The following is a 19,739-nucleotide window of genomic DNA, read 5'->3' on the forward strand; positions in this document are numbered from 1 at the left end:
ACCTGCATGTTTCTGTGTCTGTTTACGTAATTGAGAATTGCATGGCATGACCTTTTTGCTCTTAAAGAGTGCAAAGATTTAATTAGGCATGCTCAGCCCCGGCTCAGTGTTCAGACTCACCCTTAAGGGTCAAAAGGTTCAAGTCCCACTGTGGGGGGCTTGAGCAGAAACTTAATGCTGACACTCCAGTGCAGTACTGACGGAATGCTGCACTGTCAGGCATACCATCTTCCAGAAGAGATGATAAAACTAAGCCTGCGTGAGCCCTGTCATTACATATCCCAGGAACATCATGTTTAAAGAGTTGGGGAGCTCTGCCTGGTGTTCTAGTCAATACTTACCTTTCAAATGACAACACTAAAACAGATTACTCTGTCAGGGTTTCATTGCCTGTTGTGAGACATGCTGTGCATAAACTGCTTGCTGTATTTCCCTCATTACAAATGTGACTCCACTTTGGAAAGAGTTTTGCAAGGATCCAAAGCTGTCAGGAGCTTGCTATAAAGGGTCTGCATTGTTTCCTAGCAGCATACGTCAGGCAAAACAGAGGAATACTCCACTAAGGATGGAGATATAACAACAACTTATATTTATGTAGCACCTGTAACCAAACGTCCAGAAGTGCTTCACAGGAGTGTCATAAAGCAGATACTGAGGTACGGTGATATGGTGGCACAATGGTTAGGACTACTACCTCACAGTTCCAGGGACCCACTTTCGATTCTGGCCTTGGATGACTGTCTGTGTGGGGTTTGCACATTTCCTCCAGTTTCCTCTCACAGTCCAAAGACGTACAGGTTAGGTGAATTGGCCATGGCAAATTGCCCATTAGTGACCAAAGATGTGTAGGTTAAGAGGATTAGCAGCATAAATACATTGGGTCATGGGAATAGGAGCTGGATGATATGCTCTGTGGGAGAGTTGGTGCAGACTTGATGACCACCTTCTGTATTTTATGATTCTACGTAAAGAGGTATTAGGTCAGAGGAGCAAAAGTTTGGTTCAAGGTTCAAGAGTTTCACAAATACATAAATGGCCAAAGAAGTAACTTGGGAGAGAGTAGGACCTCTTAAGGGTCATAATGGAGTTGCCGGCGTTGGACTGGGGTAAGCACAGTAGAAGTCTCACAACATCAGGTTAAAGTCCAACAGGTTTATTTGGCAGCACTCGAGGATCGACAAGGTCATCTATGTGCAGATCCACAAGAGATGGGTGGGATCCTAAATGAATATTTCTCATCAGAATTTACTGTTGAGAAAAACATGGATATTAGGGAACTTCAGGAAATAAAACAATAGTGATGCCTTGAGGAGTGTTCATACAACAGAGAAGTATTGGAAGTCTTAAAGGTAGATAAATTGCCGGGACCCGATGAAGTGTATCCCAGGACATTGTGGGAGGCTAGGGAGGAATTTGTGGGTCCCCTAACAGAGATATTTGAATCATCAATAGTCGCAGGTGAGGTACATGAAGATTGGAGGATGGCAAATGTTGTGCCTTTGTTTAAAAAGGGCTGCACGGAAAAGCTTCGGAACTACAGGCCAGTGAGCCTAACATCTGTGATGGGTATATTGTTGGATGGTAGTTTGAGACACAGGATCTACAAGCATTTAGAGATGCAAAGACTGGTTAGGGACAGTCAGCATGTCTTTGTGAGTGGAAAATCATGTCTCACAAATTTAATTGAGTTTTTTGAAGGGATAACCAAGAAGATAGATGGGGGCAGTGCAGCTGATGTTGTCTACATGGACTTTAGCAAAGCCTTTGACAGGGTACCATATGGTAGGTTGTTGCATAAGGTTAAATCTCATGGGATGCAGGGTGAGGTAGCCAAATGGATACAAAATTGGCTTGAGACAGAAGCCAGAGGATGGTTGAAGAGGGCTGTTTTTCAAACTGGAGACCTGTGACCATCGGTGTGCCTCAGGGATCAGTGCTGAGTCCACTGTTATTTGTCATTTATATTAATGATTTGGATGACAATATAGAAGACATAGTTAGTAAGTTTGCAGATGACAGCAAGATTGGTGGCATAGTGGGCTGTGAAGGAGATTATCTCAGATTGCAACAGGATCTTGATCAATTGGGCCAGTGGGCTGATGAATGTCAGATGAAGTTTAATTTAGATAAATACAAGGTGATGCATTTTGGTGGATTGAACCAGGGCAGGACTTATTCAGTTAACGGTAGGGCATTAGGGAGAGTTATAGAACAAAGAAATCTAGGGATACGTGTTCACAGCTCCCTTGGAAGTGCCGTAACATTTGTGAAGAAGGCATTCGGTATGCTTGGCTTCATTGGTCAAAACACTGAATGTCTTGTTGAAGTTGTATAAGACATTGGTAAGGCCACACTCGGAGTACTGTGTACAGTTCTGGCCACCCTATTATAGAAAAGATATCATTAAACTAGAAAGAGTGCAGAAAAGATTTACTAGGATGCTACCGGGACTTGATGGATTGACTTATAAGGAGAGGCTGGATAGACTAGGACTTTTTCCTCTGTAGACTGGGACTTTTTTCTCTGGAGCGTAGAAGGCTTAGGGGTGATCTTATAGAGGTCAATAAAATAATGAGGGGCACACGTCAGATAGACAGTCAATATCTTTTCTCAAGGGTAGGGGAATCTAAAACTAGAGGGCATAGGTTTAAGGTGAGAGGGGAGAGATACAAAAATGTCCATTTTCTCTTTTTTTTCCATTCTCATTCCACTTTCATTCCATTTTTTTCACATTCTCATTCTTTTCTTGATTCAAAGACATTAACGTGATACAGCTGCAATGGCTTCATAGAATCACAGAAACCCTACAGCACAGAAAGAGGCCATTCAGCCCATCGAGTCTGCACCGACCACAATCCCACCCAGGTCCTACACCCATATCCCTACATATTTACCCACTAACCTACACATCTCAGGACAGTAAGGGCAATTTTGGCGTGGCCAATCAATCTACCCTGCGCATCTTTGGACTGTGGAGGAAACCGGAGCACCCAGAGGAAACCCACGCAGACACGGTGAGAATGTACAAAGTCCACACGGACAGTGACCCAGGCTGGGAATCAAACCCAGGATCCTGGAGCTGTGAAGCAGCAGTGCTAAGCACTGTGCTACTGTGCCGCCCCAAGGGACAAATTTTTCAGAGGGTGGTGAGTGTCTAGAACGAGCTGCCAAAGGCAGTGGTAGAGGCGGGTATAATTTTGTCTTTTAAAAAGTACTTAGACAGTTACATGGGTAAGAAGGGTATAGAGGGATATGGGCCAAATGCAGGAAATAGGAACTAGCTTAGGGATTTAGAAAAAAAGAATGGCCTGGACACGTTGGGTTGAAGGGCCTGTTTCCATGCTGTAAACGTCTATTGTTCTATGACTCTAAGGTATTGTACAAAGCACAAGAACACAATAAATTCCAGTAATTATTTGTTCAAATAAAACAGAAATTGTATAACACATATGCTAACAGTGTCAGTATTTCTGATAGAACTCTTTGCACCTTGCTTAGTTAATGGAAGACTTGGGTTTTGTATGGTGAAGGGAAATGAGACTTTTAAGTTGAAATGCACAAGAGGTTTGCAGGAAAGATGCAGGTTTATATTTGAGGGATGGAGCTAGCCAGCTCCAAAGAAGACTCCATGTTGCACATTTCTAGTTTTTGTTTCAGATTTTCAGCCTTCTGTCCTTTCTCCTTCCATCCATCCTTCTTTGTATTTCATTAAAGACATTTTCAACCCCAACACTAAACCAAAATTGCAACTGATTCTGGAAGGACTTTGGAAATGTGAACTTATAGCTAAAACAGAAAATGCTGGAAAATCTCAACAGGACTGACAGCCTCTGTGGATAGAGAATAGAACAAACACATTCTGACTTGAAATGTTGGCTCTATTCTCTCTCTCCACAGATGCTGTCAGGCCTGCTGAGATTTTCCAGCATTTTCTGTTTGTGTTTCAGATTCCAGCATCCACAGTATTTTGCTTTTAACTTGCAGCTACAGTGCAATCAGCTGTGAACACGTCTCCTCTTTGCTAGAAGCAGAACGTGACACTGATGACAAATGGTTTAAAACAAAAAAAGTACTAGTTTCCTTTCAGACACTGTGCAAACTCACTGCCACACAGATCAAATAGGCTGCTCTGTGTCGGATCTCACCTGCGGCAGCAGCTGATAACAACAGGACAGGGTCAGGAGAGGGAAAACTCATTCAGAATCCTGAGCCCCATCCAGTGAACCTTGTGTGGCTATACCCGTTAATGTTATGATCAAACTGCGATGTTCTCACAGTCGAACAGTTTGTGAGCACAGCGATACTTGATAAAATTTAATTGCGGTACCAGCAATCACCACTGTGCATGGGTCAATAAATCTTTAGCTGAAGAGGCAAGAACATTAATTTGTAATGTTGCCCAAGCCTGGTTAACTAGCTTTTTTTTAAGCATGCACTGAAGTACAACTGTGATGCTGGTGAATGCTATGCTGAGTGCTGGTGTTAAAAACAAGGTTCACAGTGTAACCAGCTATTTAAATAATCACACTCACCAGATTAATTAACTACTGAGTCAGGTCCAATTTAAAGTCTCATTTCCCCTTCACCATACAAAGCCTGAGTCTTCCATTAACTGAGCAAGGTGCAAAGGGTTCCATCAGAAATAATGGCTTTCTGTTAGTACATGTGTTATACACATGCAAGGTCACTTTCTGCAGACAGCAGATCAGCATGCAAATGCAGCCCAGATAGATGAATGAAAGGCTCCTTTGTCCAATAGCTGCAAGAAGCCCAAGTGAAATGAATTTGGGCTGCAGTATGTAACACCTCCCTGACCAACAGGCAACTACTACAGAGGATGGAAAGTGGCTTGTATAAATCAGGGAACAACGTCATGTTGTGGCAGAAAAGAGCGACTGAAGTTGCAGCACAGACACTTCCTTAAGACAGTGTAGAGACAGCTTTTTATTCTGTATCGAACCCCCTGCTGTACCTGTCCTGGGAGTGTTTGATGGGGACAGTGTAGAGGGAGCTTTACTCTATATCTAATGCTGTACCTGTCCTGGGAACATTTGATGGGGGACAGCGTAGAGTGTGCTTTACTCTATACCTAACCCCATGCTGTACCTGTCCTGGGAGTGTTTGATAGGGACAGTATAGAGGGAGCTTTACTTTGTATCAAACACTGTACTGTACCACCTTTCTTTTCCATCCTGTTCCTGAACACCAGATTCAATGATAGCATCATCAGGACGGCATCTTAAACCATTTCTGAAAATCTCCATCTCAACTCTTCAACTTTCAATCATTTCATCTCTGCAAAATGTCCTCGGATGTTTTATTGTGTTTAATTGAAAGACATGTTGGTTAGGTGCACTGGCCATGCTAAATTCGCTCTGTGTACCCGAACAGGTGCCGGAGTGTTACAACCAAGGGAGTTTCACAGTAACTTCACTGCAGTGTTAATGTAAGCCTACTTGTGACACTAATAACTAAACTTTAAACACATTGTTTCCTGCAGTCTATGGGAGATCCCAAGTGTAATAAAGCAGATGGGATCCTGGCAGAGAGAGCATGGAAGCGAGGAAATTCTGCTCAATCTATTGCAACATTGATTTAGTTCTGGGAATGACACATTTGAAAGGATATGTAGGGCTTGGAAAGGATACAAAAGACATTTACTATGATGATTCCAGGGATGAAGGATCACAGTTACACAGAGAGAGTGGAGATAGTTGGAGTTGTTCTCCTCAGAGCACGGAAGTCTAACAGGTTTGATAGAGTTAGTTTAAAATCAGGAAATAAGTAAAGTTTCCAGTGGCTGAGGGCTCTGCAACCAGAGGACAAAGGTTTAACGTGGGTGGAAAAAGAGCCAGAGGCGACAGCAGAAAAATCTATTTTTAACATGATGGTTAGGTTTAGAACATTCTGCCAGATGGGATAGGAACAGATTTAATCAGAACTTTCAAAAGAACTTGAATGAATGAACATTTGAAGGGAAAAGCATTGCAGGACATGAAGAATGGGTTGTTGTGGGGGGGGGGGGGGGGGGGGGGGGGGGGCGCAATAACTGGATTCGTCTTCAAAATAGACGCAATAGGCTGAATGGCCTCCTGTGTTGTTCTATTCTATGACTGTATAATGGTACAGCTTGTAAACTGCTACTCAATTCTTGCAGAATCATTTTCACATAATGTTCATTTTAAGTCTATTCTGTAACTCCCCATTGTCTGGGGAGGCGATGGTCTAGTGGTATTATTAATCCTGAAACTCAGCTAATGTTTCTGGGAACCCGGGTTCGAATCCTGCCATGGCAGATGGTGGAATCTGAATTCAATTTTAAAAATCTGGAATTACGAATCTGCCGATGATCATGAAACCATTGTCAACTGTCTGAAAAACCCATCTGGTTCACTAATGCCTCTTTAGGGAAGGAAATCTGCTGTTGTTACCCAGTCTGGCCTACATGTGTCTCCAAAGCCACAGCAATGTGTTTGACTCTCAAATGACCTCAAACAAGGGCAACTAGGGATGGGCAAGAAATGCTGGCCCAGCCAGTGACACACATGTCCCACAAGTGAGCTTTTAAAAATTACAACAAGTTAATTAACATACAACTGAAACTGAACGATAACGAAAAGGCCATTTGTTTGCAGTTATTAGTAACTCCCTGATATTTCCTGTGCTAACAAGAATCTATGTTGCCTTGAATTCACACTGAAATCCAAAGGCACAAGTAGCGGCTTCGAAGAGGGTGGTGTTGAGGGAACATTAGGACCACTCTGTGGCTCAGTTGGTACCACTCTGACCTCCAGGTCATCAGGTTATGAATTCAAGTCCCACTGCAGGACTAGTGTGCATAATCTAGGCTAGCACTGCCCTGAGACCCAGCAGTCCAACTTAAGACAGACATGCCAACATCACCAAAATCAGATCAAATAGCATGTCATCTAAATGCTGTTTGTGGGATTTTGCTGTGTGAAATACGGCCACCAAATTTGCCTGCTTAAGGAAAAACAGGCAGCACAGTAATTAGCGCTGCTGCCTCACAGTGCCAAGGATCCAGGTTCAATTCCCAGCTTAGGTCACTGTCTGTGCGGAGTCTGCACGTTCTCTCCATGTCTGTGTGGGTTTCCTCCAGGTGCTACGGTTTCCTCCCACAGTCCAAAAGACGTACTAGTTAGGTGAACAGGCTATGGTAAATTCTCCCACACTGCACCCGAACAGAAACTAGGGGATTTTCACAGTAACTTCATTGCAGTAATAATGTAAGCCTACTTGTGACACTAATAAATAAACTTACAACATTGCTGAGAGAATTGTTATGGCGGTATATAAATGTAAGTCAGCCACATCAGGTAGTGAATAAACAACGTGTGGGAAAACAAACTAAAATCATGCCTTAACTGTCATTGCCACATTCTGTCTCATTAGTAAAATATATAGGTCAGGAGCTCTTCACGTTATCAGGGTCTTGTGAGTTACAGTACTGAAATAGGCAGTGCTTCCTGTGGCTACAGGGTTTTTATGTAATGATATAGTCTAAACATGACAACACAAAGCGACCTACATGCCAGGCTTAGTAAGGTTTAATCTCTTTATTCTGAAACTTGTCAAACAGCAAAAAGTTGAAATTTGTTCAGGTTTCTGAGGTTGGTTGGGAGTAAATGGGTAAAACCACAACAGCCATGTTCAGGCAAAAACGCCCAACTTCAGAACTCTCGGCGAGGTGTGGAACAGGAGAAGTCAGAAATCATTCGCCTGAACAATACAGAATTCTGATATCAGGATGGAATTCCGATAAGCCAGTCCCACTCAGTCTGTTAGATGGGAATGCCGACATTGGATTTTTGGGGAGTTAATTTGATGTATTGATCACAATGGTGAGAACAGCTTAATTTTTTTGTAAGCAAGAGAACAAAACCCTTCTTCCAATCCTCATCAGGCTGACCAACAGCTTGTTGTTACATTTCAATAGGGTCACCCATCCCAAAGTGCCACTGGACTCAGGATGGACAACTAGCCAGTAGAATGGTCAAAGTGTGGATTTTGGAAAGAGAGGTGAAGGGATTATTAGAGAATCCCAGCAGTACAGAAAGAGGTCCTTTGGCCCATCAAGTCTGCACCAAACCCCTGTCAGCTCATCTTACTCAGGTCTACCCCCATGCCCTGTCTTGTAACCTCACACATTTATCTCACTAATCCCCCTAACTATGCATCTTTGGACATTGGAGGAAACCAGAATACCCGTGAGGAAACCCACGCAGACACAGGGAGCCGGTGCAGACTCCACACAGACAGAAAGTCACCCGAGGCTGGAACTGAACCCAGGGCCCTGGCGCTGTGAGGCAGCAGTGCTAACCACTGTGCTATCCCATACATCTTCAATGGTTCAGGGAGACAACTCCAGAGCTGAGAACCCAGGTAGCTGAAGGAACCAAAAAACAAACTGGGATGCACAAGTGGCCAAAATTGGAAGAATTCAGAAATCGCTGAGGATTTAAGGACTTGAGGTTATAGAGGCAGGGAAAGGCAAGACCCCATGGAAGATTTTGAAGATAAGGCTGAGAATGTTAAAATCAAGACATGCAGGAACCATAAATTAATGCAGGTCACTGAATACAGGGTGATGGGTGAATGGAATTTGTGCAGATAACAACATTTTGGATGGAAGTTTGCGTGGGGAGGTTGGGGGGGGGGGGGGGGGGGGTTGTCACACCAGGACAGCGTTAGAATAGTCAAGGCAGAGAGTAGAGATGCACAAGTGCCAATGGACCCCAGACATCTGCAATCCTTGTCCGTCTTAGTGCTGTCAGTGACAACCTGTCACATTCAAAAAGGTTGCTGCACTTTATATGATTGCACATACTGACTGTATGTGATATATTTTGGGAGACATGGCCATGTATTGTACACAGCTTTCCAGTGAAAAGGCCAACAGCTATGCATCTGGAACCAGTGAGAGCAACGACTGAAGCGTACTGAAGGCCAAGTGAACACAAATTGGCAAAGAAGCTTTCACATCAACACAGAACACAACCATCAAAGCCACGCAGAACAAAACTTTCCGACTGACTCATTTTTAGAATGTTCAAACTTTAAGAGAGTGTTTAGAAAAATAATATGCACTGCAAGAGATCACAGAAACATAAAATCCTACAAAGCAGAAGGAGGCCGTTTACATCAACTCTACATCAATCACAATTCCACCCAGGCGCTATCCCTGTAACCCCATGCACTCACCCAAGCTAGTCCCTCTGACACTAAGGGGCAATTTAGCCTGGCCAATCCACCTAACCAGCACATCTTTGGACTGTGGGAGGAAACTGGAACATCTGGAGGAAACCTACACAGGGAGAACGTGTCAACTCCACAAAGACAGTGATCCAAGCTGGGAATCAAACCCGGGTCCATGGCGCTGCAAAGCAGCAGCGCTAATCACTGTGCCACCGTGCCGCCCCTTTGGAAGAGAGAAAGGGGGAGAGACAGAGAGACAGAGAGAGTGCGCGAGAGAGACAGAGAGAGTGCGCGAGAGAGACAGAGAGAGTGCGCGAGAGAGACAGAGAGAGTGCGCGAGAGAGACAGAGAGAGTGCGCGAGAGAGACAGAGAGAGTGCGCGAGAGAGACAGAGAGAGTGCGCGAGAGAGACAGAGAGAGTGCGCGAGAGAGACAGAGAGAGTGCGCGAGAGAGAGAGAGACAGAGAGAGTGCGCGCGAGAGAGAGAGACAGAGAGAGTGCGCGCGAGAGAGAGACAGAGAGAGTGCGCGCGAGAGAGAGAGAGACAGAGAGAGTGCGCGTGAGAGAGAGAGAGACAGAGAGAATGCGCGTGAGAGAGAGACAGAGAGAGTGCGCGTGAGAGAGAGACAGAGAGAGTGCGCGTGAGAGAGAGAGAGACAGAGAGAATGCGCATGAGAGAGAGAGAGAGAGAGACAGAGAGTGCGCGTGAGAGAGAGAGACAGAGAGAGTGCGCGTGAGAGAGAGAGAGACAGAGAGAGTGCGCGTGACAGAGAAAGAGAGACAGAGACAGAGAGAGGGCGCACGAGCGCAAGGGACAGAGAGAGGGCGCACGAGCGCGAGGGGCAGCGCGAGCGCGAGGGGCAGCGCGAGAGAGTGCGCGAGAGCGCATGCAATGTGAGTGTGAGAAAGTGTATGTCTGTGCATGTGAGAGACAGACAGAACGTGTGCATGAGAGAGAGAGAGAGAATGTGTGTGTGTGTGTGCATGCGCGTGTGTGTGAGAATGAGACTGAGTGCAAGTGAGTGCCACGCCATCAATACAAATGTTGCAGCCATTCATGTTATTAGTTACAGAAAATAAAGTCCATGTGTCACCGAGGCCAGAGCAGAATGCAGTGAGTGAACCCAGGCATATCACTCCGAAGCAGTTCAATTGAGGCAGAGTGTGGACAAATTAGTTCATCAAACCAGTGACTCAAAGCTGGTAATTATCTTCAACTGTTATCCAGATTCGACTAAAAGGATTAGATTACCGATAAGTAGATTTCTTGGCAGATTGTACAATACTGGAATTGGCAGGAGCGGGAGAACAAGTTTCTCAGGTGCAGACTTTCAACTGGACGGTATGAATGAAGTTGATGGTTCAGTCAAGATTGGGAAAACAAGGCGCAGTCACATTCACTGGGAATTTCAAAACTGCTGCAGGCCCACCCACTGAAGTTTTGGGCTTGTCATAAACCCTTGATATAGAAGCACCAATAAACTGGGTAACAAGATTAGTTACAGTCTATTCCTGCTAATCTATACACCAAAGAAAAATGTCCTATCTGGCACCCATTTTCTGCCCATCGCACTTCCTGTGTTACACTCCGAAGTAAAGCACAAAGAAACTCAAATCACTTAACTGACATTTGTTTAAAAGCAAATCAATGCTTACTTAACAACAGTTAAACTTAAGGAAGTACGCATCGACAAATCACACGTGAGATTTATTGGTATTGCATAATGAAGGCATCATCTATATGCAACCAACCAGCCTTTTAGTACTGGGTGGATCTAACCTAGAGCTACAAGTTGTGAAGTCCCCTCAATCTGCTTAACTCCATCACCAAACAATCATTAAACTCCAAGGCTTTGTTTACTTAATTATTGGACTTCATGGTTTTACAAGGGGACATAGTTGCACACGTACAGCATAATGCACTGTATATGATATCCCTATTGATATATATATATTATACAATAAAAAATATCATAGCTAGGGCACAGAGAAAGATGAACTTAATATAAGGTCTGACAGCAGCAGGGAAGAAGCTGCTCTTGAGCTGGTTGGTACATGACCTCAGACTTTTGTATTTTGGCGCACAGTAAAGTAATAATGGAGTAAAAATGAAAAAGGACTGGAAAAATTCAGCAGATCTGGCTGCATCCATGGCAAGAGAAACACAATTATCATTTTGAATCCAATATGACTGTTTCAGACTCAAAACATTGACTCTGTTTCTCTCTCCACAGATACTGCCAGACCTGCTGAGTATTTCCAGCACTTTCTGTTTTGACTTCAGATTTTTACCATACTTTACTTCTACGAGGAAGTCGTTGGCTAATCACGGTGATCAATCTGTATGAAAGAATTTTAAAACAGGCCTAGAAATAGAATGGGGGTCCCCCCCCGTGTGGAGAGTTGGGAACCACTGATCCAAAATCACCTGTTCCTTTTGTATACACTACACTCACTACAGACCAGAGAGTAAGTTGCTCATACACTGGATCTCAAAAATGTTGTTTTCTGTAAGAAATTTATCTCATTTGCATTTTAATGAATCACTCCCCATCATGTACAGCTGCCTCACAGGCTGTTGGTTAGAATGACCACAACTGGAAACATTTCATCCGCTGTTTAGTTTTGAATTTACAGTTCTACAAGAACAGGGCAGCTAACTAATATTCAACAAAGGCACAAAAGTTAAAACCCCATGAAATCAATCTCCAATTTTTGATTGAATATTGGAAAATGTGAGAAAATGGAATGAATATAGAGCCACACTGAGGAATGACATCAGGTAAACTAGATAAAGCCACCAGGATGGTTTAGGGGAGAGTCAACCTCCTCACCAACAGGCAAACTACACAGGGCACCTTTTGATCTTCACAACTAAGGAACGGTATGCTTGTATTGGGGGGATTTGAAGGGTTGCACCAAATTGTTTACAGAAAAATTAAAGACTTGTATTTTTGTAGCGCTCTTCATAACTACCAGATGTTTCCAAGCGCTGTACAACTAATGAATACATTTTAAAAGCATCATCACTGTTGTAGGAAACACATCGGCCAATTTGGGCATAGCAAACTCCCTCAAACAGCAGTGGGATTATGACCAGATAATTTCTATAATCGTAGAATCCCTATAGTGCAGAAGTAGGCCATTCGGCCCATCGAGGCTGCGCTGACAACAATTCTACTCAGGCCCTATTCCCATAACCCCACATATTTACCCTGTCAGTCCTGCTAGGGCTGGCATGGTGGCACAGTGGTTAGCATTGCCGCCTTAGAGCGCCAGGGACCTGGGTTCGATTCCGGCCACAGGTGACTTTCTGTGTAGAGTCTGCACATTCTCCCCGTATCTTCGTGGGTTTCTTCCGGGCGTTCTGGTTTCCTTCCACACTCCAAAAACGTGTAGGTCAGGTTGATTGGCCATGCAAAATTGCTCCTTAGTATCAGGGAGATTAGAAGGTAGACATATGGGGTTACAGAGATAGGGCCCTGGTGGGATTGAGGTCGGAGCAGACTCAAAGGGCCGAATGGCCTCCCTCCGCACTGGAGGGATTGTATTCCAAAGACGTGTGGGTTGGGTTAATTGCCCTTAGTGTCCTGAGATGCATTGGTTAGAGGGATTCATGGGTAAACATGTAGGGATATGGGGGTAGGGCCTGGGTGGGATTGTGGTTGGTACAGACTCGATGGGCTGAATGGCCTCTTTCTGCACTGTAGGGTTTCTATGATTCTTTCTATTCTATTCTAGTCCCCCTGACACTAAGGGACAATTTAACATGGCCAATCCACCTAACCTGCGCATCTGTTTTAGTGATGTTGATTGAGGGATGAATGTTGGCTCGGACACTAGGGATAACTCCTCTTCAAAATGTGCCATGGGATATTTTACACTCGTTCAATATTGCCCCGGTTTAACATAAGAACATAAGAAATAGGAGCAGGAGTAGGCCAACTAGCCCTTCGAGCCTGCCCCGCCATTCAATAAGATCATGGCTGATCTGTCTTGGCTCAGTTCCACATTCCCGCCCTCTCCCCATAACCCTTAATCCCCTCTCTTATCAAAAACCCATCAACCCGCGTCTTAAAAATATTTAGCGAGGCAGCCTCCACCACTTCAACGGGCAGAGAATTCCAGAGATTCACCACCCTTTGAGTGAAGAAGTTCCCCCTCAACTCCGTTCTAAACCGTCTCCCCCTTTATCTTGAGGCTGTGCCCCCTAGTCCTACTGTCCTTTCTGAGCGGGAAGAGCCTCTCCACCTCTATCCTATCCATCCCATTCATCATCTTGTACGTGACAATGAGATCTCCCCTCATTCTTCTAAACTCTAACGAGTACAAGCCTAATTTATTCAGCCTCTCCTCATAGCTCAACCCCCTCAACTCCGGCATCAGCCTAGTAAACCTCCTCTGCACTCCCTCCAATGCCAAAATATCCTTGCGTAAGTACGGCGCCCAAAACTGCACACAGTACTCCAGCTGCGGCCTCACCAATGCCCTATACAGCTGCAGCAAGACCTCCCTACTTTTATATTCAATCCCCCTCGCTATGAAGGCCAGCATCCCATTCGCCTTCCTGACCACCTGCTGCACCTGCAGGCTGGATTTTTGCGACTCATGCACAAGGACCCCGAGGTCCCTCTGCACCGTCGCCTGCTGCAGTTTTTCTCCACGTAAGTAATAATCCTTCCTACCATTATTCCTACCAAAGTGGACCACCTCGCACTTGCCAACATTAAATTCCATCTGCCATTTCCTGGCCCATTCGCCCAGCCTATCTAGATCCTTCTGTAGACTCTCACCACCCTCCGCACAATTTGCCTTTCCACCAATTTTGGTGTCATCAGCAAATTTCGACACCCTACTCTCGGTTCCCTCCTCCAGATCATCTATATAAATGGTAAATAGCTGAGGCCCCAGCACCGACCCCTGGGGCACTCCACTAGTCACCATCCGCCAATCCGAATAGCACCCGTTGACCCCCACTCTCTGCCTCCTATTTGACAACCAGTCCTCTATCCACGCTAACACCCTACCCCCAACTCCCTGTCCCCTGACCTTCTGCAATAACCTCTTGTGAGGTACCTTGTCAAACACCTTCTGAAAATCAAGGAAGACCACATCCACCTCTATCTCCTCTATCCACATCTCACCCAAAGTTCAGTATCTGACAGTAAAGCACTCCCTCAGTACTGACCTGGCATATTAACTTTGATTTTTTTTGTGCTCAAGTTCTGGAGTAGGACTTGAACTTCAAACCTTGTGACTCAAAGAGATGGGAATGCTACCTACTTAGTCACGACCAACACTTCATTAATCTTGGATTGGGTGAACGGATCTATACTCTCTCAAGTTCAGAATGAGAGGTGGTTTTACTCAAACAATTCTAAGGAGGGCTTGACAAGGTAAATGCCAAGAAGCTGTTTCCCTGGTTGCAGAGTCTAGATCACAGGGTGTCAGCATCTAAAACAGATAATGAGTAGGATTAATGTAAGCAGAAATTTCTTCATTCTGAGTTTTGAATCTTCAGTATTGTCAAATCAAGGAACTGCAGATGCTCAGTCAAAGTTTTGTTTATTTATTAGTGTCACAGGCAGTCTTACATTAACACTGCAATGACGTTACTGTAAAAATCTGTTAGTAGCCACACTCCGGCACCTCTTCGGGTACACTGAGGAGAATTTAGCACAGTTACTGCACCTAACCAACACCTCTTTAGGACTGTGGAAAGAAACCGGAGCACCCGGAAGAAACTCATGCAAACACAGGGAGAACGTGCAGACTCCGCACAGACCAGTGACCCAAAGCTGAAATTGAATTTGTGCCCCTGGTGCTGTGAGACAGCAGTGCTAACCACTGTGCCACCCAATGAGGGTAAGAGGGGGTGAGAGATTGATGCATATCCATTACAGACCAGCCTTGGTTTACCGTCCTAATGCAACTTATTTGCTGCTTCGACAGAATTCATTTTTCTTTTTAAAAGCAATTCTGAACATATAAAAGTGATAAAAAGTCTTGCATTTAGTACTTTTCATGACCGAGGTGTCTGAAAACATTTTACAGCTAGTACTTTTTGAAGTGTAATCAAGGCAAATAAGCACAAAATAAACTCATCCCACAAGAAATACTCAAGAACAATTGAAAACTTCAATTTTAAGTGTATTATAATTGCATTTTAAATTATAACTAATTATTAAACTTTATTGCTTAAATACATTTAAAAGTCTTAAATACTTTAAAAGCACAATTAAATATATTTTAAAAACAATCTTTAAATTCATAATTTAATATTACAATGTACTTGTTTAGTTATATTTAAAACTCTCAAATACTTTGGTGCATTTGTTAGTTTGTATAACTTATTAAAACTACCATACATATTTAATAGTTAAATATATAAATAAATCATTTAATTGTAAAATATATTTATAGCAATGGGTTTAGCAGTACTTTTTAATGGATGTAAAAAGTGTTTGTTTGCATGTATAACTGAGTAAAATTATGAATATTATTTGAATAAATTTGGAACAATCTTAAAAACCGTCAACATTTGTAAAAGTATTCTTAGCATCTATAATTTAATGTTTAATTATTTAATACATTTTATACTTTTAATATATGTAAAATTGTTTTCAAGCATCTATAACTTAATTATAAATAGCATTTATAATTTAAAATTTAATTATAGTATATTTATTTTAATTTTAATACACATAAGTGATGTAGCATCTATAATTTGACAATTAGTGCACATATTTTATACCTTTAATAGATGCAAATTGTTTCTGGCCATCGACAATTTAATACTTTATTATATTGTACATTTCACACTTTTAATGCATATACAAGTGTATTTAGCATCTACTAATGTTTAATTATACTTATTTTATACTTTTAATATAAAATAGTTTTAAGCCTCTATAATTTAATATTTCATTATATATTTTGTTCTTTTAATATATGCAAGTGTGTTTAGTATCTATTATTTAATATTTTACTTGTTTTATACTTTTAATACATGTAAAATTGTTTAAGTACCTATAATTTAATGTTTAATTATATATGTGTAATATATATATGTAAAAGCATAGTTAGTATCTTATTTAATATTATATTTATTTTATACTTTTCATACATGTAAAATTGTTTGTAGGCATCTATTATTTAATTATATACTTTATACTTTTAATAAATGTTAAAGTGTATTTAGCATCTAATATTTAACATTTAATTATATGATACTTATTTTGTGTTTTGAATCCATGTAAAAGTGTATTTAATATCTATAATTTAATGGTATTGGCTATTTTATTACTGGGGAATGTTCAGCTTCATTAGGCCCCGAAGCCTGGCGCTCGCGTAGCTGCGGCCCCCGGCTGAGGGAGCGAGTGTTCCGGCCACTTACCCGGGATACGCTCAGGTCCTTCATCACCTCCTCGAAGGCGGCCGTCTCCTCGGCTTGTTTCTGGTTGTGGAGGGCGATCTTCTCGCTGAATTTGCGGGGGTTGGAAGCGGCCGATCCACCGGCACCGCCGCTGCCCCCGCCGCCGGAGGAGGAGGAGGACCCGCCGCCGCCCGAGGCGCCTCCAGCGCCGGGTCCGGGACTGCAGCCGGGACCGGGGCCGGGGCCGGGGCCGGAGCTGCTGCCGGCCATCGCCACACAGTCCGTCAGGGCAAGGTGAGCCACTGGAAACTCTCCCTCAGCAACAAACAGCACCAAATAAAACCCACCTCAGCTCGAAAGAAATAAACTTTCCCTCAGCTTAATTTAATTTTAAATAAACTTTCCCTCAGCTCTTATTAAATCACCTCAGTGAAAAATATCAAGTAAAATTCACCTCAGCCCCAATACCAAACCCAATTCACCTCAACTCAAAATCACCTCAGCAAAATAAAGTGGAACAAAAATTCACCTCAGCTTAAAAAAATCACCAACAAAATCACCTCAGTAAAAAACATCTAACAAACTTCCTCAGCTCAAAACAAAACCTCAGCCCCAAAGCTCAAATTAATCCACCCCGGCCAAAAATATTTCATTAAGATTCACCTCTCCTCAAAGTCAAAACTAAATTCACCTCAGCCAAGGAAAATCTTCCACTCAACCTCCTCTCCCACACACACTCACACCATCACCAGCATCCTGCTGCAAAATGAAAGCCCCGCAGATTTCTTCGCCCTTCCAACCAACAGAGAAAAGTTCAGATCTTCTTGACACTTGTCCAGTGAAAAATGTGCAGTAATCCCTCTCCTCCTTGCTGCTGTCTTCCCCTCGGGGGCTCCCCTTGGGGTTGACATCCAAAGCACTTGAGGCTTCTCGATAAGTCAAAGAGAAAACAGTCTCTCGTTAAAATCTCCCCTTTAGAGCTCCTGAGAGAGAAAAAATATTCAGCCTAGGTCTTCTGTCATCGTTCAAAACCCACACACAGGAAAAAAACAAAATGAGAGATGGCGAAACCTTCCTTCTGAACTCCGCCACTAGAGGAGACAAGAGACAAGCTCACAGAATAAATGGAGCAAGAGATATTCAGTCACTATTCACTCAACAGATTGTTCGACGGGGACTTTCTTCAAGTCGAATTGTGCTAAAATATGGAGTTTGGTGGGTGTCTTAACCTTAAAAATTCAATTTCCATCAGATTCTTTATTTTAAAGCACAAGCTTTGAACTTAGATAAAAAAATTTAATCTGACATCTAACAGTCAGCTTTCTGGCAACCCCTGTGGCAGAACTGCTACCAAATGGATTTCATCCTTTTCTTTGGGTAATAATGGTAATGCCAGGAGGGAGACCCTGATTCTTCAACACAAGCCTCCATACTATTTGCCCAGGCCTGTACTCTGGAGAAGACTCTCCAACTTCATGGCTTAAGTTGAACAACATTGGAACAAACAGCTTTTATAAGTCCTTGCTTGGCTGGCGTAGAGTGTAAGCGTCAAGGGCTACTTCAGACAGTGGGAGAGATCATTAGATAGCTACCCCCTGCCTGACACTGGGCAGCCCCCCCAATCAGTTAGGTGCTGTCCTACCTTGACCCGCTTACTTCAATGGGCACTATGAGCTTAGAGAGCCATTCCTCAACAGTTGGGTTGCTAAACAAACTCAACAATAAAAGATACCAGTCCTACACATCACAAGCTGAAACCTAAGAACCGTGTGTATTGGCCTTACTGTGGAATGTGTGTTACAAACATGGTGGCACAGTGGTTAGCACTGCTGCCTCAAAGCACCAGGGACCCGGGTTCAATTCCTGGGTCACTGTCTGTGTGGAGTTTGCACATTCTTCCCATGTCTGCATGGGTTTCCTCCAGATGCTGGTTGCTCCCACTGTCCAAAAGATGTGCAGTTTAAGTGCATTATGCTAAATTCTCCCTCAGTGTACCTGAACAGGCGCCGGAGTGTGGCAACTAGTGTGAATGTAAGTTGATTTGTGACTAATAAACTTTACAAACAGCTCCAAACCAAGCCGTGCCACACGGTGTCCTGGAGAGATCCAAGATCACACTCCAGGCACCAGTTAGACCTCATCTCCAGATATACCACCCTCAACCATGTCCTCGTCACTTTCACTGCGCTGACTGTGACTCTGTTGATGTGCAGCAAGATCAGGCTTCAGCCAAGGAAACAATAGCACACCAACCAAAGGTTGTCCTCAGATCAATACTTGTTCCTCTGACCCTCCTCAATCAGGCTCTTTCATACAAAGTGTCCAAGACCAGAATACAGGGCCCGAGTCGAATTGCCTACACAAAACCATCTGTAAATCTGCACTCACAAAATACTGGTAAAGAAATCAAAAGCACGCTGACTGGTTTGAGGTTTATTAGACTGAAGTGAAGCCAATTGCTGCAGCCAAGAGGAGAGCCCTCAGGAACAGCTAGCAAACCCCCAGCAAACAAAACCTTCTTGCTCTCAGAGTGACCAGAATTAAGTCGCAACAAACTGCACCAATCAATAGTGGCTGCAGTATCAGCTGGAATCTGCTGCTGAATCTGGGGGTGACAGCGGGATATAGGAAGGAATCAAGAAAGTAACAGGTCTGGTAGTAGCTGTCAAATCAACCCCCTTGAAGTCAAAAACAGGGACTTCATTCGTCCCTAAACCTGCTCAGCAGTTGGAAAGGTGGCTGGAACTCAACACAACAGAAAAAAATTGTCACTGAAGATGCTCTCGCTGCCATTCTAGACCTTCCTGTCATGGAGGAGTGAACAGAAAGGAAATTTGGCATGTCCATTACAGCTTGCACCAATCTCTACAGGTGCACCATAGAAAGCATTCTTTCTGGTTGTATCACAGCTTGGTCTGGGCTCCTGCTCTGCCCAAGACCGCAAAAAACTACAAAAGGTCATGAATGTAGCCCCCAATCCATCACACAAACCAGCCTCCCATTCATTGACTCTGTCTACAGTTCCTGCTGCCTCGGCAAAGCAGCCAGAATAATTAAGGACCTCACGGACACCGGAAATTCTCTCTTCCACCTTCTCCCGTTGGGAAAAAGATACAAAAGTCTGAGGTCACGTACCAACTGACTCGCG

The 19,739-nt window shown here is 43.5% G+C and overlaps 1 protein-coding gene across 3 annotated transcripts in view; it reads right to left on the reverse strand.

Moving 5' to 3' along the window:
* The window catches only part of crtc3 (CREB regulated transcription coactivator 3), an 83,205-nt gene extending 65,554 nt beyond the window's left edge, over positions 1–17,651 (reverse strand). Inside the window, exon 1 of one of the 3 annotated variants that reach the window (XM_080216245.1) lies at positions 16,613–17,651. In XM_080216245.1, the coding sequence (XP_080072371.1) occupies positions 16,613–16,861 (249 nt within the window). In that variant the 5' untranslated portion in view covers positions 16,862–17,651. The remainder of the gene's footprint in view (positions 1–16,612) is intronic. The other 2 variants (XM_080216244.1, XM_080216247.1) reach the window with 2 other exon arrangements.
* Positions 17,652–19,739: the final 2,088 nt, after the last annotated feature.

Source organism: Carcharhinus amblyrhynchos, chromosome 32 (assembly GCF_965287045.1).
Source record: "Carcharhinus amblyrhynchos chromosome 32, sCarAmb.v2.hapA, whole genome shotgun sequence".
Lineage (NCBI taxonomy): Eukaryota > Metazoa > Chordata > Chondrichthyes > Carcharhiniformes > Carcharhinidae > Carcharhinus > Carcharhinus amblyrhynchos.